This window comes from Saimiri boliviensis, chromosome 9 (assembly GCF_048565385.1).
Source record: "Saimiri boliviensis isolate mSaiBol1 chromosome 9, mSaiBol1.pri, whole genome shotgun sequence".
NCBI lineage: Eukaryota > Metazoa > Chordata > Mammalia > Primates > Cebidae > Saimiri > Saimiri boliviensis.
The window spans coordinates 121029768-121044468 of NC_133457.1; the positions used below are offsets into that span (position 1 = coordinate 121029768).

Here is a 14701-nt window from a genome sequence, read left to right on the forward strand (position 1 = left end):
AAGGCTGAGCATGGCCTCAGCCCCTCGACCCTGGCCCTACTGCCCCCAGCCTGGGCCCCCTGCTGGCTGTGTGACCTGCGGCAAGTTACTTAACTTCAATGCTGTGGTTTCTGTACCCGGAAACATGGGCGATGATAACACTGGCCTCACGAGTTCCTTGAGCACATGCTAAAGTTAAACGTAAAACCCACCCGGAGCCCGTGTGGCACTCAGGGAGCACGTGAAGGTGTTGGGTGTCGCCTCCACACTCCCACCAGCCACCCTGACTGGCACCGTGCGGCTCCACAAGCTCAGCCCCAGCTACAGGGCTTTTGCACGGCAGCAAGGCTGCAGAGCCGGCTCCTGTCCACGTTCAGTTCCACTGTCCCCTGCAGACCCTCGGAGACCAGCATCGAAACGGCTTCTCCCGTCATCTGCCGGTTCCCTTCACAGCACTGCTTCTACACATTCATTTCTCTACAGTCTCTCTCCCTCCATCTAGCGGGCCCATCATTACGGATGTCCCAGTTCACAGGTGAAAAACAGGAGAGTTAATGAAAGTGCCCAAGGCAGCGGCTCTCCATAAAACAGTGACTCAGTCTCTGGCAAAGGGGGCATGCGGTGCCATGGCAGTGCCAGGCTCTGGTCTAGGTGCAGGGGCACAGCTGCCACTTCATGAAGCTTATGCCATCTGCTCCGAGATGACAGCAGGGTCCTGGACCTCGTCCCAGGAAAATGAGACCCCACGCTGGACTGGTTTCTCTGAGATGCCCCAGATGCCATGATGGTGAGGTCTCGGCCCGGGGAGAGGGATGCCTATGACTTTTCTAGCTTCATTGAAATATAACTGATAGGCAAATAAATGTACATATTCAAAGCATGTAATTTCGTGGCCGGGCACGGTGGCTCAAGCCTGTAATCCCAGCACTTTGGGAGGCCGAGGCGGGTGGATCATGAGGTCAAGAGATCGAGACCATCCTGGTCAACATGGTGAAACCCCGTCTCTACTAAAAATACAAAAAAATCAGCTGAGCATGGTGGCGCGTGCCTGTAATCCCAGCTACTCAGGAGGCTGAGGTAGGAGAATTGCCTGAACCCAGGAGGCAGAGGTTGCGGTGAGCCGAGATCGCGCCATTGCACTCCAGCCTGGGTAACAAGAGCAAAACTGCGTCTCAAAAAACAAAACAAAACAAAAACAAAGCATGCAATTTCGTAAGCTCAGGCATATACTTATACCAAGAACCTCTTGCCACATTCAAGATAATGAGCATGTCCATCACCTCGAAAGTTCCCTTGGGGCAGGTTTTTTGAGGGGTCCCAGGTGGGATCCCACTCACCTGCAGCCTGGGCAGGAACAGGAGAGGGCGGTAATTTCCCAAATGACCACTAGAGGGCTCGGTGGCCCGCACAACTGTCCCATCAGGAAGGCTCCCGCCCCTCAAGGAGGCCCTGACCTGCCTCATCTCCCGACGTAGTGAATGGCTCTGACATCCTTCAAGGTGCAAAGCCAGACTCGCGGAATCATTCCTGACAGACGGCTCTTCTCCCCACCCCGCTGGTTCCACCCACCCCTGTCCCTGCTCACCTCTCCCTCCGTTAGCCAGTTCTACCCACCTCCCTCCCCAGCATCTGGCCTGGTGGACAGCAAAGTCCTCCGGAACTGGCCTCCATGTGGACAGTCCGCCAGCAGCCTGCAAAAATGCAGATTCTGGGGCAGGAGGGCCGGCGAGGCTGCGCGTCGCTCAATCTCTCAGAGGCTGCGAGCGCCGCTGGCCTCCGAGGTGGGTGAGGGGGTCTCCTGGGGTCTCCTCCTCCACTCTTGCCCTTCCCCATGGCCCTTCCTCCTCACAGAAGTGGGAATATCTCCCTCACGCCCCCCACCCCTCACCTGGTCACTCCTCTGCCTAAACCCTCTGGGACCCCCGCTGTCTCCAGGAGAAACTTACAACTCCCAACCGAGACCCATGCCCCTGTAGACGTCCACAGCTGCGGCACCGCTGTTTCCTTTAACGCGTTTTCCTGTCTGTATAGTGGGCTGACTCTGCCAGGCGCATGATGCACGCAAGCTCTGGAGTCTTGCCTCTGGATCTGAGCCCACCCTGGGCCTGGACCGATCGCCGCGCTTTCCCGAAGAGCGCCGACCTGCCCCCAAGGCTCTGTGAAGGCGTGTTGACCTCAGAGCTCCCCGTCAGCCACCTCTTCCACTCTCCTCCAGTCCCCTCCCTGCACCGGGGCCTTTGTCCCTCTGCCCGGAGTGGCCTATTCATGCGTCTCACTTGCCTGCAGGAGCTGCTACCGTTTCCCCAATGCCAGGCATCGGCGTGGCATGCAGTCGGTCCGGGCTCAGGGTGCTACTCATGTGCGAACGTTGCTGGGCGACCTGTGCAAGTCACCTTTGTGGAATCAGGTCCCAAAGAAGTGGGACCTGAGGAGTGGGGGTGGGGCAGCTTCAGAATTGTCCGGAACCTTCTCCAGCCTCTGGCTGCGTCTGGCAGTCACATGCAGGTGGAGGACGAGGACAGGTTTCAATCCTACAGCCCCGGCTCCCAGGGCTCGGCGGGGAGCGCTCTTCTTTGAACACAGCCGGCCCGCCTGTGCCTTCCCCATCTAGATGCTTCTACACCTAGGGTCTGAAAACTGTTTCCATAAAGGGCCAGAGAGTAAAATGCTGTCTGCTTTGTGGGCCGGCGGGTCTCCAGGTCTCTGTCACACCACTCAACTCTGCTGCTGCAGCCAAGGGCAGCTGTGGGCAAAATATCCTCAAAGAGACTTCATTTGTGCTCAGAGAAGCCTCATTGACAAAACCAGGCAGCTGCAGTGAGCTGACGCTTGAGGTAGCTCCGGCCAGACCCCTCCAGAGTCTTCACACCACGAGGCTGGATGCAGCTCTCGATTCTTCCCCTGGGCTCCCCAGGCACAGTCTTCCCACCCCAGGGGACGGGATGGCCTTCCGCCCAACTGCAAGGACTCAGAGATGTTTCTAAGGAATAAAAGATGACTCCGGCCAGGACCCGGCGCAGCACAAGGGGCCTGGGGGAATTCCGTGTCTCCTGAGGCCACGGGAGTGGACGTAAGGTCTTTGGCTCCCGCTACTGGCTGATTGTCACATGCTGGCCTGCCCACAGTCTTGTCCCTGCCCCTGGGAAATGGATCCTTGGTGGGCTGAGTTCTCTCGGGAGGACTCACACTGAGGACTGATTTGGGGAAAAGGGGACAAAGGGTTGCCCCATTCAAGGCCTGAGTTTCCGGTCTGAGCAGGCCTTGGGCACAAAGACTGGGACTGCCTTTCTGGGTAAACCGAGGTCTGTGTCACTCAGTGACCGGGTGGTCACTGCGGTGACGTTATTCGTCGTGTCCCAAATGCCCTCGGAGCAGTGCCAGGGAGGAAGTGCCATCGCTGGCCGGGGCGGCTCGCCTGCACTGCGTGTCACCCTCAGAGGGCAGATCCTTGCCCAGTGTCACACCACGAGGAGGTGACCAGGCTGGGACCGGATCTCAGAGCTGGGGGTCTTACCCACGAGGGTGAGGCAGGTGGGTGGGGCATGAGCTCTTGGCTCCATACAGGCAAGAGGGGACCCCCCAGGGTCACCCTGAAAAGGGGCCATGGCCGGATAGCCACACCAGAGGTGGGACACAGACTGGGTCCCAAACAGACAGGAGCTGTGTTTGGGTCTCTGTGGAAGGCCACAGTGCCTAGGGACTCCAGTCTGGCAGGGGGTCCCCAGGGGAGCTGCCACATTTTGCTTCAGGCCTAGCAAGGCTCCACGTTTACCCAGCCAGGCATCCCGGGGGCCTGTGCAGGCCGCGGGGTGAACAGTGGAGGAGACTTTCTGTTGGCTGCAGGTGTCCGGGAGCCAGGACGGAATCCTACCTCCTTCCCGGCAGCGGAGCCCGGGGACTGTCTCCCACTCCCCAGCAGCCAAGTCCCTCCAGCCAGCCTCGGGCCCCGTGCACTCCGCTAACTCCAGCCTCCCCATGGCCACGGACGCACAAGCCTAGCTTCAACCCACTGTAGAGACGCACAGACAGGCTCGACGGGCAAGGTGAGCCCGGCCGCGGTGCGCGCCCCTCCAAGGCTGCCGTCCTCTGCGGTGTGGTGTCCAGGGCGCCGTCACTCTCCCCAGCATTTGAGGGAGGACAGAACAGGCTGTGGGCTCTTCAAACCGGCGGTGACAGGCGGCGTGGTGCCAGGCAAACGTTCCACCTCTCTAATCCCGTTTCCCCTCTGGAAAGTGGGGTGAACCCTTGACGTCCCTGACCGCCTCCCTGGGCAGGCAGCCGCGCTCGTTGCTGGGGTGGTGGCAACAGCACATACACACACAGTGCCTGGAGAGCAGCTGGTCCGCAGTGCGCCCTCGGAACACGTGCTGGGCGCACAGGGGCCCGGGTCTGGGGAGGCGGGCGTTCCCATCAGAGGTCCCAGGCTTATGCTCCTTGCCCTGGTAACCTGATGACGCACTGAGGCTGGGGCCTGACGCAAGCAGAGGTGCCCAGACCTGCCAGTGGCAGGCCTGCCGGCTCGGGACTGTGGCCAACGGGCTCCTCAGCCGACTTGGCTCAGCCCAGGGACTCTGGGCGCTGCCACCAACCCCGGGCATCCCCAGAAGTGGGGAGGCCACACCCTGTGCTGCCTGTTCCATGAATCCTCCCCACAGCTGGCGAGCCCAGGCTCAGAGATACGCCGCAGCCCCAGGGCTGCCCACGTGCCACCTCCTCCCCGCAGTTCCCAGCCGCCTCACATTGTGGAGTTACACATCCTGGGTGCGGAGATGGAAGCCATTAAGAGAGGAACTCTGCTCTGCCCTCTGATCCACCTGCTGAAGGATATCCCAACTGCAGGGCTCTGGGCGGCCAACGTGGAGCTGGGAGTCCACCGTCAGAAGGGAGGCAAGTCCCCACTGACCCTGCCCTGCCTGCCCCTGACTTGTGAAGGCTCAAGGGGGAAATTCTTGGGGTTTCCAGAATGCACACCAATGCTCACAACTCTGATAGCTAATCAACACGCAGGACCGGAGCAGGGAGTGGGGTCCCTCCCGCAGGGCTCTGTCCGCCTCACATTCCCGCGTCCACTTCCCCGGGTCCTTCACAGCCCGGCCTCCCGGCCACGGCCCTCGGTGTCCTTCATGAGCGCACCTGCTCCTGTCTGCGCCCATCCATCTCAGCAGCATCACCCCCTGGGACTGGCGCACAGCCACTTGCCAAACGCAAGGGGAGTTCTGTGCATCCTGTGTGTGTGCTGGGTAGAGATCTATCGGGTGGATGGATAGACGGACGGATGGACGTGTGTTCACAGCCAGCAGTGGCTGGACCTGTGCTCTGTGCTAAAGCCCTGAATCCCCAGGGGGTGGATGTGCCTGTCAGCCCATTTCACACATTCTGGGGATCAGGGACAGATCTGACGGTAGGTGGCCAGTACTGGTGGAGCTGGGATTAAACTCAGACCTGGTGTCCTGTTGCCTCTATGGCTCTCCACGGCACTGTGACCACATGACCGGCTGCCGGTGGAGCACGGGTGCGCGAGGGCAGAGCCGCTACTTCCCTTCTGTCTGGGTCTGGGCTGCAGGCACCTTTCCCTCCACAACCCCTTCGGGCACAGAGCCCAAAGCCAGCCCCTCGTCTCCACCATCCTGTTGCATCAGGCCTCTGCGTGGACCTGGAATGCCCTCCTGCCTCGCCTGCCCAGGTGCCTCCCTGGCTTTCAGCCGAATCCTGCCAGGCCTGTCTCCACGAAGCCCCGAGGGACGTGGGTCGGGATGGGGGTCAGCCTGAGCAGCTTGTGGCCCAGCCCTGCCTCCCCAGCTGAGGGGTACTCACAGGGGCTCCCCCAGGCATGGCACTGTCACTACCGGGCAGCTCCTCATCTCAGCTCCGTGACAGCAAGGACCGGTGTGCTGCCTACGCCCCAGGACCCCGCACAGAGCCTGGCACCCGAGGCTGCTCAGGAGCCAGCTGAGTGCGTGAGTGGATCATGAAGCCTCTTCCCAGCCCAGCTCCTCACTCCCTGCCTTCCTCCAGCGTCTCAGAGGCCCACCTGGTGGGTGCTTTCGTCCCATGTCAGGGGAGGAAACTGCTATCAGGTGGGCTTGGCCATGTCTTCCTGCCCTGAATCTGTTTCCTGCGAAGGCCACCATAGGACCCCATCCATGTTTTTATAAGGGGTGCCCCGCTGCCGCTGAGGCCTTGGGCCACAGACGGGAGGGTGTGGCACTTACTGAGGACAGGGCGTCTTCTCTCCTCCGCCCCTGGCTGTGCCGGCTGATGAAGGACCGTGCAGACAGCTTGTAGTGGCTCAGCAGGCACGTGATCACCACCACCATCACCATCATCACCACCACGATGATGATAATCTGAACGAACTCCAGCTCCGCTGTGGAGACAAAGAGGGACACGTGAGACCCTGGACACCGAGACCCTGCCACCCGAAGGCTGCCGGGCTCAGGGCTCAGCCCTTCTGAGCTTTTGCACCCACCCGGGGGGAACAAGAGTGCAGCCCAGACTCAGGAAAGCCCCTGCCACTCTCCAGCAAGGTCACAGGCGATGCCTGGGACCGGGGTACACGCAGGGAAGCAGTTCTGCTGGTGGGGGAGCGGGGAGTGCTGGTTGGGAGAGCGCCTCAAAGGTGTCCTGGGACCCCAACAGCCCCTCTGTAGGGACTGACCCGAAAGAGGTAGCGGAACAGCAGGAGGGGCCCTGCTCTCTGCCTCAGAACCTCCTGGAGCTGCTCTACGAATGCACAGCATGACGTGACCGGCAGAAAGGGAGCCCTGCACACCAGCTCCTGTCGCTGGGCAAAGGCTCAGGCAGACGGTCACAGACCCTTCACCTGTTTTGGGGGCCCAGGGAGGGGGCGGTTGGGAGGAGAAAGGGACCCCTGAGTGCAGAGAGAGGAAGGTGACACCAAGTTTGGGGTTGGAGCTTTGTGGAATTAAACAAGGAATAGCTACATGTGAACATGTGTACCCAAACCTATGCACATCTGACACTCCTACACATACGTCAACACCCCAACACACATGCCCCAACACTCCTACATACACTTCAGTACCTCAACACACACACTCCAACACTCCTACACACACACCAACACACACCCAACACTCCCACACAAATAACACCCCAACAAATACCCCCAACACTCCTACGCACATAACACTCCTACACACACATCAACACCAACACCCACCCAACACTCCCACACAAATAACACCCCAACAAATACTCCCAACACTCCTACACGCACAACACTCCTGCACACACGTCAACACCAACTCACACCCAACAACACTGCTACACACAGGTCAACATCCCAACACACACTTCCCAACAGACACAGATAAACATCAATAACACACAAATGTAGATACCGCGCACCACACATACCCACTCACATAAACGTCTATCCCACGACTCACAAACAATGCCATGCTCAACAGGACGGGGGTGTCAGGACCCTTCTCTTAGTGAAAAGGCCTCAGAAAAACCACATTCGAGATGGCTGCAGATGTTGCAATTCGCATTTTTTAAGGTTGGTTTTTTTTTTTTTTTTTTCGTTTTTGGTTTGTTTTTCCCCTAGAAGGCGGAAAAACCCTCAAGTGCTGGAATAGGAAGAAGGTTATTTTGATCCTGCCTGAGCCGGGCAGTTTCTGCTGACTCCAGCAGGTCTGTGCCGAAGCGGCCTCGGCAGCTGGCCGAGCTCGGTGCCAGCAGAGCCCCCAGCAATGGGCAAGGTGCCGGGTCCCTTGGAGGTGACACAGCAGAGTGGGCACCAGCTGCAGTGTCCGGGGCCAAAGCTCCTCCAGCCTTGCCCGGCCCAGTACACCCTGGCCAAGGTGTGCAGGAATGTGACTCCCCAGACCCCGGCTGGCATGGAGGACTCCCCAGGGCTCCCTGGCACTCACAACCAATTATCCAGGCTCCCTGGGGGCCCGGGTTCAAGCTCAGTGCCACTGATTTGGCTCCTCCTCCTCCCAGACGGAGGAAGCAAAGCTGAGGAGGGGATGGGTGGGTGGCGGGCAGGTGTCAGGTGGGCAGTGCAGACACGACACGCAGTGCAGAGCCGACGCCAGGCACTCAGGCCCTCCGACGGCCCAGGCAGGCGCACTCCAAGCCTGGCAAGGCCAACCGCCTCCTGCCACCAGCCTCGATTTCCCAAGGCAGGAAAGCAGGCGTCCTAGGTGGGAATGGCACTGTCTGTGAAGCGGCAGCCGCCTCTCCACAGAGGCACTCCCACATCTGTGCCCATGGCTGCCCCATCTTCCCCCGCGAGGTTTTCCAGAACTTCCCAGCGGTGGGGAGCTTTATGCATTAACTCAACCGCTCAGTGCTGCTGTCTAGAGGACGTTACTGAGCCCATACATGGAAGCGTTGAGGGGGACAGGGGAGGCACCCCAGCCAGCTGGGTCACCGCCACCCATCAGGAAGGGAACACCCTGGGCTGAGTATTCTGGCCAAGGAGGCCCCGAGATCTCCATTCAAGCCCCACCAGCCCGGATGCCGTACTTGAGGATGGCTAGTCAGGCACAGCAGCATTGGGGCCCACGAACAGGCCCAGCGAAGACCACCCTTGGCCATTGGGTGAGGGGGCACCCTCCCATGCACCTTCGTACCCACGTTGCTGCTTCCAGGGGACACTCAGCTTTAGGGGACAGGAACACGTTTTTCTGGGAAGTGGACCATGCGAGCACCTGCTGGTGAGGTCAGTTGCAAACTGGAGACCCAGGGGACACGTGGCAATGTCTGGAAACACTTTTGGTTGTCACAACTGGGGGTTGCTCCTGGCATTGAGTGGGTGAAGGCCAGGGGCTGTGGTAACCGTCCTGCACCGACAGGACCGTCCCCCAGGACAAAGAATAGTTGATCCAGTGGGTTGTACTGTGGGCCGGGCACACCTAAGAACAGGCTTTTTTTTATTTTTTATTTTTGAGGTGGAGTTTCACTCTTGTCGCCCAGGCTGGAGTGCGGTGGCACGATCTCGGCTCACTGCAACCTCCATCTCCCAGGTTCAAACGATTCTCCTGCCTCAGCCTCCTGAGTAGCTGGAATTATAGGCATATGCCACTGCACCCAGCTAATTTTGTATTTTTAGTAGAGATGGGGTTTCTCCATGTTGGTCAGGCTGGTCTCGAACTCCCAACCTCAGGTGATCTACCCGCTTCAGCCTCCCAAAGTGCTGGGATTACAGGTGTGACCTGCCGTGCCCGGCCTAAAACAGGCTTATCATCCCCATTCCACGGGTGAGGAGACACACTCCGAAGGAAACTGACTCCCTCACCAAGTCCAAGACCCTCCAGCTGGCGGGTCCTCCCACTAGGCGGCCGGCCTCTGCACCAGGAGGTGCGATCTGAGCCTAGGTCTGGGCTGGGGTTTCTGGGCGAGATGCGTCCCTATCTCACCCTGGTGGGGTCAGGAGCGAGAGGAGGAACTGCCCAAGGGCTTTGGTGAGACTGTCCCAAGCCCTGAGAAAGCTGGGGCCCTGCCTGCTGGGAACTCAGGCCCCAAGTCCTGGCTGCCTGTGGGACACCTGAATGTTCCTGGCCAGGACAGACCGGGTTTCAGACCCAGGTTGCTGTGGCCACACCTCCTGTCTCCCCAGACGAGGCAGGTCCGGGGCTGTGCAGCCTGGTCTGATTCTGTAGGGCCCAGGTCCGTCTGTTAGTGCTCAGGATAAAGCCGCATTCAGGGGACACACAGGGCCGGCTTTGTGCAACGCCCACACCCCCCCACCCCCGGGGCCTGCAGTTCCCTGCCCCCCAACCTTGTGCACTCTTCACCCCAGTCCCCCCACTCCCCAGCTGTCTCCAGGGGCCCTGCCCACACCAGCCCTGGAGGGAGGGAGGTGTGTGGCTGTCTTTGTCCCTGTCCCAGGCCCTGGTAACCCGCAGGACCCAGACACAGGGCAAAGGAGGAGGCCCCTGCAGACTGAAGGGGTGGGGACAAACCCTCATGGCTCTCCCGGCCCCGCCAGGCTTGGCCCCAGGGGCAGGAGGATCTGAGTTCTGGATGCCTGTGTCCACAGAGTGAGAAAATTGCTCCCAGAAATGAGCACCAGGCTCAGTAGAACGTAAAAGCGTCACCTTGGTCCCCAGGCCACCAACCTCCACTGAGTCACAGGCCCAGGAAAATTCACACGGGGGAGGGGAGGGAGAAACTCTCCAAACTGACTGCTGGCTAGACTTGGTCAGCCAAGGGCCTGGGTCCAGGCTTAGGGAGAGGGAGATCAACAAGGGCTCTTGAGATCACAGCTCAGGGGCACCCTGGAGAGGGCCGGGGCGGTGGCAGGGAGGCTCAGTGGCTGGCTCAGCAGGTCCGGGTCCTGGCCTGGCTCTGGGGGGCCCTCTCTGAGTTCATGGCAGTCTCCCTGTGTCAGCGGGGGGACCGTGCGGCAGGATATGTGGGGGGCATGTGCTCAGTGCACAGCGCCCCCTGGAGGTGGACCCGGACGCACGGGATGCTCCCTTCTGTGCCGGCTCCAGCAGAACAAGGGTGGCCCAAACCCATTCACCCTCAAAGAGACATGGACCTGCTCTTGAATCGCAGATGGAGCATATAATGGAAGACCTGGAGGGCTCCCTGTAAGGTGGGCACTGGGGCTTTTGGTACAGAGCACAGAGGGAGAGGCAGAGGGCGCAAGTGAGCAGAGGCTGGAAGCCGGACCCTCCTGGATGCCCCTGGACACGGCCATACATGGAAGTGTTGAGGGGGACAGGGGAGGCACCCCAGCCAGCTGGGTCACCGCCACCCATCAGGAAGGGAACATCCTGGGCTGAGTATTCTGGCCAAGGAGGCCCCGAGATCTCCATTCAAGCCCCACCAGCCCGGATGCTGTACTTGAGGAAGGCTGGTCAGGCACAGAAGCATCAGGGCCCACAAACAGGCCCAGCGAAGACCACCCTTGGCCATGGGGTGAGGGGGCACCCTCCCATGCACCTTCGCACCCACAGTGCTGCTTCCAGGGGACACTCAGCTTTAGGGAACATGAACACATTTCTCTGGGAAGTGGACCATGCGAGTGCCTGCTGGTGAGGTCAGGTGCAAACTGGAGACCCAAAGGCACATGCACCGACGATCCCCGGCCCCCGTCATGTTCCCACCTGGCATCACAGGAGCGGGGCTTTGGGCAACCACCCCCTCTCCACAGTCCTGGTCTCAAGACTCACCTGTCCTGGGGCAGCCACACCCTGACACTGTCTGCTTCCCCTGCCACCTCCCCCTCCTGCCCCCGCCCGGGATGCCTGGGCCTCAGCACGTGGGCCTGTATGGCTCACTCCCAGGCCCACTGCAGCCTTTCGTCAAGCTTGGGCTCCCTCCCCAACTAAGTTCGCACATCCCTCTGGGCAGGCACTGTGAATGTACCGGCAAAGATCCCTTGGGGGAGAGAAGGGTGCCTCCCCAAAAGGGCCTCGGAGTCAAGTTCAAAACATGATGTGTGCATGAAGTGGCACAGACAGACACGGCTCTCCACCCACGGTGGCTCAGAGAATCCTCTTATGTGCCTGTATTTGTTCCGAGGAGCGCAGGGAGGCTGGTGGGGCCCATTCCCAGTTGCAGCTCGGGAGCTGGACTCTCAGGATCAGATGCTTTGTGGGCAAGGAAAGAGACCCCAGCAGGACAGCGAAGGAGAGGCGGCCAGCGCGCCCATATCCCTCCCTCTCTCCAGAAGACCTCGAAGCCGGCTGTGAAGCTGTGGTCTTTTACGGCTGGAACCTCATGCAAAAGTTTTAAAAGTTTTTAAAGCCACACGAGAGGCATCTGCGGGGCAGGCGACTTCAGGACTTCTGGCCAAGAGTTGGGCCCCAGGTCATTCAGTGACTACCAGCAGATATGGAGCCACATCAATCCTGCCTCAGTTTCCCTAATCTGACAGCCTGCCCCTTTACCAAGGCATGGGGCAAAGACATTCCAGGTCAAATGCCCAGTATGACAGCTGCAGGGGTGGGTCCTACCCCTGTCCCTGACCTAGGCTCCACTCTGTCCTGACCACAGGACTCACTGCCAAGCAGTCACAGACCACAGGGCCCAGAGCATGAGAGGGCGGGTGGTCGGGTCCACACCCACACTCACTGTAGTCACTGTAAGTATTGTCATGACTCTAACACATGCCCCAGGCCCACTGAGCTGAGCCTCCCCAACTTCGGTGCTACCACCATGCCCATTTTGCAGATGGAGAAACTGAGGCTGAGCGAGAAGTAGCACCAGATGACGCAACTAGGAGCAGGGTTGAGTCTTGAACCCAGAGCCGCCATCTAGGAACTCTAAAGAGGGGAAGGGCTTCATTCCCCTGCTAAGTTTTCCTAGCTCTCCCATGGCGTGAGTCTGCCAGTCTCCCGCCCCGGGAATCTGAGGTCGTGGTTTTCATGTCCTGGTCCTGTCCTCATGCGTCCCTTGTCCGTGTGACGCTCACTGGGCGCCTCCACCCCTGCAAGCTGAAGTTACCTCATCTGTAAGAAAAGAACCGACCAGGGGGCAGGGGTGGAATGCTGGATGTGAGCGCTCAGAACCGGGCAGAACACAGCACTCAGCTGCCACCACCGTCACAACTACTGACACTCCTCTGGGGACGAAAGCATCCCTCATCCCACGATGCTCCCTGGAAACGCTGACGTTTGCTGGGCTGCAGAGCACAAGCCTGATCATCCCGGCATTTCCTGACTGGCTTCTGTCCCCAAGGTGGAAGGCTGGAGCTCAAGGATGGTGGCTGGACCCAAGGCCCCCAGGGAGCTAACAGGCGCTGAACCCCATGCCAAGGGCCCGCGTGCCCACAGAAGCCACTGGGAAGGAAACATCCTCTCGCTCTCTTTCTGCTCTGGGCATCAAGCCTGTGCTCGTGACGTGGAGGGCTGTGCGGCTCCTGCCATTTTTCTTTGTAATTTCCTCCTTGAGGAGGGCGATGAATACGGCGGGTTCTCGGGGGCGACCAAGCCCATCTTCCACACACAAAATAAGGTCACTCTAATTTAATTTAGTGTCCTCTTTTTTTGGTGAATAATTTCACATTCACAGGTTCGCTGGAGAGGCCCCATCCTTCCTTTAGCGGTCTCCTCCAGAGACAGGTGCAGTCCCTTTGGGGGCGCGGGGGCAGCTCTGCCCCTGTCCTGGCTCGCCCTACCCTGGCAAGAGAGGAACCATGAGCTGGCAGCTCCCTAGATGCCAGGCAGGGAGGCCGAACCATTGACACACATCGTCTGGCTGGACTCTCACCATCATTCTGCGAGGTCAGCACTCCTAGGACTCCCACTCTGCAGAGAAGGAGACTGAGGCTGGGAGAGGCGAGGCGGCTGCCAAAGACCACACAGTCCAGGGCTCAGACCCACGTTCGTCTGACCCCAAAGCCAGAGCATTCACGGGTTTTAGGATCCACTGCCCCAGCCCCAGCAGTCCTGAGTGTGATTATCACAGAATGTCAGAAACAGCAGGAGATCAAGCTAGGTGCTGGGGCTTGTGTTGAATGTGACTGATCTCCAGGGTCAATAAAAACTGCCTGGAGTGTTGCCCCCAGTACCGCCATGAAGCTGGTATTTATGGCCTGTGGTGCCCACCTCCTCGTGAGTGCAGAGCAAAATCCAGACGGCAAGGAAGGAACCAGGTGCCAGGAGGTCCGGGCACCTGCCATGGCACGACGTGGACACTGACAGCTGCCCTCTCCTCGGCCACTGCCAGTGTGCCAAGCCCACCTCCACGGAAGACTTCACCCTGTCTCTGAATTTTTCATGACAAGCCCCAAGGGGCAGCATTGGCCCCAATCACAGGCCAGGGGACAGGCCAGGCCCGAAAACCCCCACATCCTGGCTTCCGAGTCCTTCGCCTTCTCTCTCTGGGAGCCCTTGGTGGAGGGCCGGCCTGTGGACCCTCTCTCACAAAACAGAGTCGAAGAGACATTGGTTAAAAAAGGAAGTCAATCATATAGAAACAGTTCTCAAACTCTGCAGCAGATTTGTGACACAGGAATGATACACAGGGTGACACGTGTGCCACAGAAATATACGTCGCATTAAATGACCTTGCAGTGGACACCACAGAGTCCAGAGCTGGGAGGGCTGGAAGTGGAATGAAGGGAGTGGTTCCCACCTCCCACAGCGTCTTCAGTGCAGTCAGGTGACGACGGTCAAGTGCCTGCATTTGGGATCCGAGGGAACCCCCCTTTTCAGTTAGAGCTCAGGTAAGGCAAAGGCACAATACTTTCCGCTTCAAGTTTCTGGACCTCTGTTCTTGGGGTAGTGCCTGCACCTGAACTGAGGGCAGAGCAGGGGCCTCAGGGTTCAGCTCCCCGTGTGGATGCTTCTCGGCTGTAAATGGGGAGAGGGTCGCTGGGGAATTTGTTAATGTGCAGGAAGAACCACGCCGCCCATGGGTGCTCCCGGGACGGAGTTTCTCAGAAATAGCGGGGATGATAACAGGGTGCTGGGGCTCATTTCTCTCTCCTCAGCGGGGGAGCTGGGGGCAGAGTCCACCTGGCTCCTGCCTGCCCCACGGAGATTTCCAGACCAGACGACCCCCCTCCCCCGCCCCCAAGAATCTGTCCGGTCCTTCCTGGTTAACAAGCAGCCCGTGCACGCGGCCCTGTCTGGCCTCCTGGCCGCACACCGAGGAATTAGGAATTGGCACTGTCTGAAATTTATGAAAATCTAATCTTGTTAGGTCTGCCTGGATGAGACCCGCCTGGCGGGGCCCCATTGTCATTCTGCAGAGCCCCAGCGGGCCTGGGGCTCCAGCCACTTCATTTACT

The 14701-nt window shown here is 59.5% G+C and overlaps 1 protein-coding gene across 2 annotated transcripts in view; it reads right to left on the minus strand.

Moving 5' to 3' along the window:
* Positions 1–14701, minus strand: part of PMEPA1 (prostate transmembrane protein, androgen induced 1) — a 64490-nt gene that overhangs the window by 5025 nt on the left and 44764 nt on the right. Inside the window, exon 2 of one of the 2 annotated variants that reach the window (XM_039479547.2) lies at positions 6192–6346. In XM_039479547.2, the coding sequence (XP_039335481.1) occupies positions 6192–6346 (155 nt within the window). The other variant, XM_074406698.1, reaches the window with a different exon arrangement.